The sequence below is a fragment of the Mus musculus genome, chromosome Y, assembly GCF_000001635.26.
Source record: "Mus musculus strain C57BL/6J chromosome Y, GRCm38.p6 C57BL/6J".
Classification (NCBI taxonomy): Eukaryota; Metazoa; Chordata; class Mammalia; order Rodentia; family Muridae; genus Mus; species Mus musculus.
In genome coordinates, this window is record NC_000087.7 from 62,461,369 (window position 1) to 62,465,188 (window position 3,820).

The 3,820-nt window shown below is 39.5% G+C and overlaps 1 protein-coding gene across 1 annotated transcript; it reads right to left on the reverse strand.

Annotated features, from left to right (window-relative positions):
- Positions 1-1,141: 1,141 nt before the first annotated feature.
- Positions 1,142-3,477, reverse strand: Gm20823 (predicted gene, 20823). Its single transcript, NM_001160143.1, has 2 exons — positions 3,354-3,477; positions 1,142-2,242 (listed from the first exon to the last, which is right to left on the reverse strand). The coding sequence occupies exon 2, from the start codon at positions 1,958-1,960 to the stop codon at positions 1,277-1,279; it is 684 nt and encodes a 227-aa protein (NP_001153615.1). The 5' UTR covers positions 1,961-2,242; positions 3,354-3,477; the 3' UTR covers positions 1,142-1,276.
- Positions 3,478-3,820: the final 343 nt, after the last annotated feature.

Consider the following 3,820-nt stretch of genomic DNA (forward strand, 5'->3'; position numbering starts at 1 on the left):
GACAGGCTGAAATGGTACATAGGTATGTTGGGAGTCAGATGTTTGGAGGAGAGCCAGGGGAACAGGCCATGGGGAACATTTTGATGGTCATCTGGGGCACTCCACAGAGACATCCAAAAGATCACAGGATTCATCCCAGGCAAAGAGTGCTCAGGGAAAGCACTCAGGATCCATGCCCCACCATATATTATCTCACCGTATACTCATTTTCTCTTTTAAATTACTATTTGACCTGATCGGCTGGCTATTTGTTAAGAAACCAAAGAACCTAATGTGGATATGTCCAATTTTAACTACTTGCAGAAAATTGCTATTCTTCCTGGGTCTCCTGCTTCACATTTTGAGAACTTCATCTTAGAATATTTTTGTTCCTCAGTGTCCTCTACTCCTTTGTGTGTCCTTTATTGTTTTTAAAGGTCACCATCAATTTAATCTTTCTTAACTTCTTCCTGGTCTCTTTTCTGCATGTTAATATTGGATTTCTTAAAAAGATATCTTAATGGGAATTGAGAGATGACCATGTTGTCAAGAGCACTTTTGTACCGCAAAAAAACTGGATTTGTTTTCTTGAATTCATATCCAATGGCTAACAATCAGCTTTAATGCCAGCTCCATGGGATCTGACAACTCATGTCTCTGTGGTCACCTATACTCTCAAGCTACTACCCACCCATATAAATAAAGATAATAAATCTTAAAATGAGAGACAAGTTTCATTTGGTTTCATTATTCAAATGAACCTGATTTTGTCTGATTTCTGAGTCTCTTTGGATCAGTTTTCTGGGTTGCACTTTGTGTAACAAGGTCACATTCCTTTTATCTATCACTCTTTCCCCCAACTTGTTGTTTCTCCCTCAGACTTCATTCCAGAGATTCTATCTATGTCCTGTCTTTCTCCCCTTCTTCCTAAAAATCCATCTATTGCTGCCATCCCTGCTCCTCTAAGTCATATCTCCAATTCCTTGCTCACTATGCAGACCACAGAATCTAAGTCCTGTCCATTTTAGCCTGTGTAATATTAGATGTATGCACTGTTCACAGCCTGAGTTGCAACTTTCATCTTGCTTTGATGTTCTTTCCACCATAGTCCATCTCTTCCAACAATGTGTTCACTAAAAGCATGCCATGTCACACGTATTAATTTTTAGAACAAAACAAATTTTATTGACAAAGATACTGAGGTTGTCAAAGACCCATAGGTACCCAACACAGGAAAATAAACATTTTTTTCAATCCTATAAGTTTACATTTCTGTACTTTGTGATTTTTTTTTAATTTAAGTGATATTTGACACCAGAATATAGACATAGATATGTAGGTCACCAAGAAATTTGATAAAGTACACAGTAGAATTGGCTAGAACTTTGTAAACAACCTTTCCGAACTTTTTGGATCCATCATCTCTGGTGTACTGCACCCAGGAACCTATTAAGAAGTCATTGTCATCACCTGATCTCGCCTCAGCCAGAGGGGTCTCTGGAATGATGTGGAGGTTACCTTCCTTGTAGTCATCCAGGAGCTGATAGACGTAGAGGACCGGATCCTTCTTGTAGGAAATGTAAAAATAGTCCTGTAAGAATGGCACCTGGGCTAGCACCATCCCACTCCAGTTGTCCTCAGAGCCATCTTTCCCCTCAAATTTGTGTTGTACCTCTCTGCAAACCAGGGCGCTGGCGAGGTGGACATCCCTCACCTGAAGAAAAACTACTTTGGGAGGCAAGACCTTAAGATTTAAAATCCTCTCATCGCTGTGGAGCTCCTGTCCGTAGACACTGTCAATTCCGTCATACTTCACCAAATAAAGAGAAGGGTTTGTTGGCAGTTGACCTAGAATGATGGCCTTCCAATGGGTGACAGGCTCATTACCTTGCTTCCACCCGTGAGAAATTCTGCAGCCAACAATATTCCCCAGGGCCTGGGAAGAAGGCTTCCTCCTACTCTTCTTCTTGAGTGATGTCATGCTCAGACTCTTCAGAGGTATTGTCTTCTACCTGGCTGTAGACCTGTTGTGCTAGATCACACTGTCTAAGTGGCTTCCATTCTCTTCAAATATCATACTTGCCCATTGCCTGGGACTGAAGATCTTGCCCGTTTACGCCAGACACAATGCTGTTGCCTCTGTCATATATATGAATTCCTGATGGGCAATGGTTATGGGTTGGGAGTGAATGCTGGACCAAGACTCTTCTCTACGAGAACTTCTGAGCATGTGAAGAAGACTATGCTAAACAGATTTGAGCTCCTAAAATTAATTTTATAAAAATAAGAAGTTAATAAGTCAGCCATGGTGGTACACGCATTTAATCCCAGAACTCAGAAGGCAAGGACAGGCAGATTTCTAAATTAGAGACCAGCCTGGTCTACAAAGTGAGTTCCACGGAAGCCAGTGCTATAGAGAGGAACCCTGTCTCAACAACAACAACAACAACAACAAGTAAAAGAAAACAGAAGAAAATCAAACGAAAAACAAACAAAAGAGAAATTCAAACAAAAAATAACAAAACAAACAATCAAATGGAGAAGTTAATAGGAAGTGGTGGTGACCCATAACTTTAATCATAGTACTCAAGAGGCAGAGTGAGGCAGACCTTAGTGAGATAAAGGCTAGTCTGGTCTACACAGTGAGTTTCCTGACAGCCAAATCTAAACATACAGAAACTCAAATAAAATTAACCAAGCAGGCAAACAAACAAACAAACAAACAAAGAAACAAAAAAACAAGGAAATAAAAATAGTGTAATTAACAAGTAATTCTCTAGAGCTCAGAAGAATATACTCAGATCAACATTTATTTCTTCAGCCCTGAGTTAATTTGTCTCTGATGAGGATCATCTCCTTGAAATTCTATGTCAATTTAGGTTGTGCTATGACTATTACACCCAATGATCAAGAAGAAGAGAAAAAAAAATAAAAGGGCCAGAAGGGTCACCATGACTCTCTTGTAAGTGTAAGGTCTGAGCTAAGTGCCTGCATTCACAAATATCTTCCCAGGGACACAGCACACCACTGTTTTTCTTTATTGTTTCTCCTGACCCAGCTTCAGAATTATTTGATGAAGCCATTGCATCAGTGAACTCAAGAACAACTCAACAATTTGAGGCAATATCAGCCATTTAGAACTAATATCTTCTAACATGCACTTGGACAAAGAGGAGATTTGGCATTTTAGTGGAATTGTGATCTAGATATTGTTAGCAAGGATAATAAATTCAGGAGATAAACTAACCTAGACCATTCATCTCCCTAGCTAATAAACATGGAGAAAGTAAATTGTACAGTAACTCTCTGTAGGAGAGAAAATTTTTAGCTTTCTGTAGCTATGAGGGTCCTAATTACTTCATAAATATACTTACCCATAGAAAAATATCCTAGTTGTCAAGATTCTGTCTCCTGATACAGACCAGGCACCAAAAGCCTGTGGGAAAAAATGACCTGGCTTTGACACACCACTGTGAAGATAGTGAACTCACCTTCAATGGATTCTAGCGCCTCCAAGTGGAATAGATGCGCAACCTCCAGCCAGTGCTCTGTGACATCACCCTAGTTCAGCTTACATCATAGAACCCCTCTCAGGCTGGTTCCTTCCCTAGTTACACTCAGAAACGTTCAGCATCTCGAATTTACCTTTTCATATGGCCTCCTAGAAATAATAAATAAATCCCAACTGAAAGGCCTGATGATCTGAGTAATATTCTGCCAAAGAATTTCACCCTTGCATTGTTTTTATTGTTTGGTTGTTGGATTTTTATTTATTTGTTTGGTTTGTGTTTTGTTTTGTTTCATTTTTGTTTTATTTTCGTTCTGAGAAAGTCTTCGGTTT

Excerpts from the sequence above, each read along its gene's own strand:
- Gm20823 (NM_001160143.1), bottom strand. The coding sequence starts at position 1,960 with ATGACATCACTCAAGAAGAAGAGTAGGAGGAAGCCTTCTTCCCAGGCC.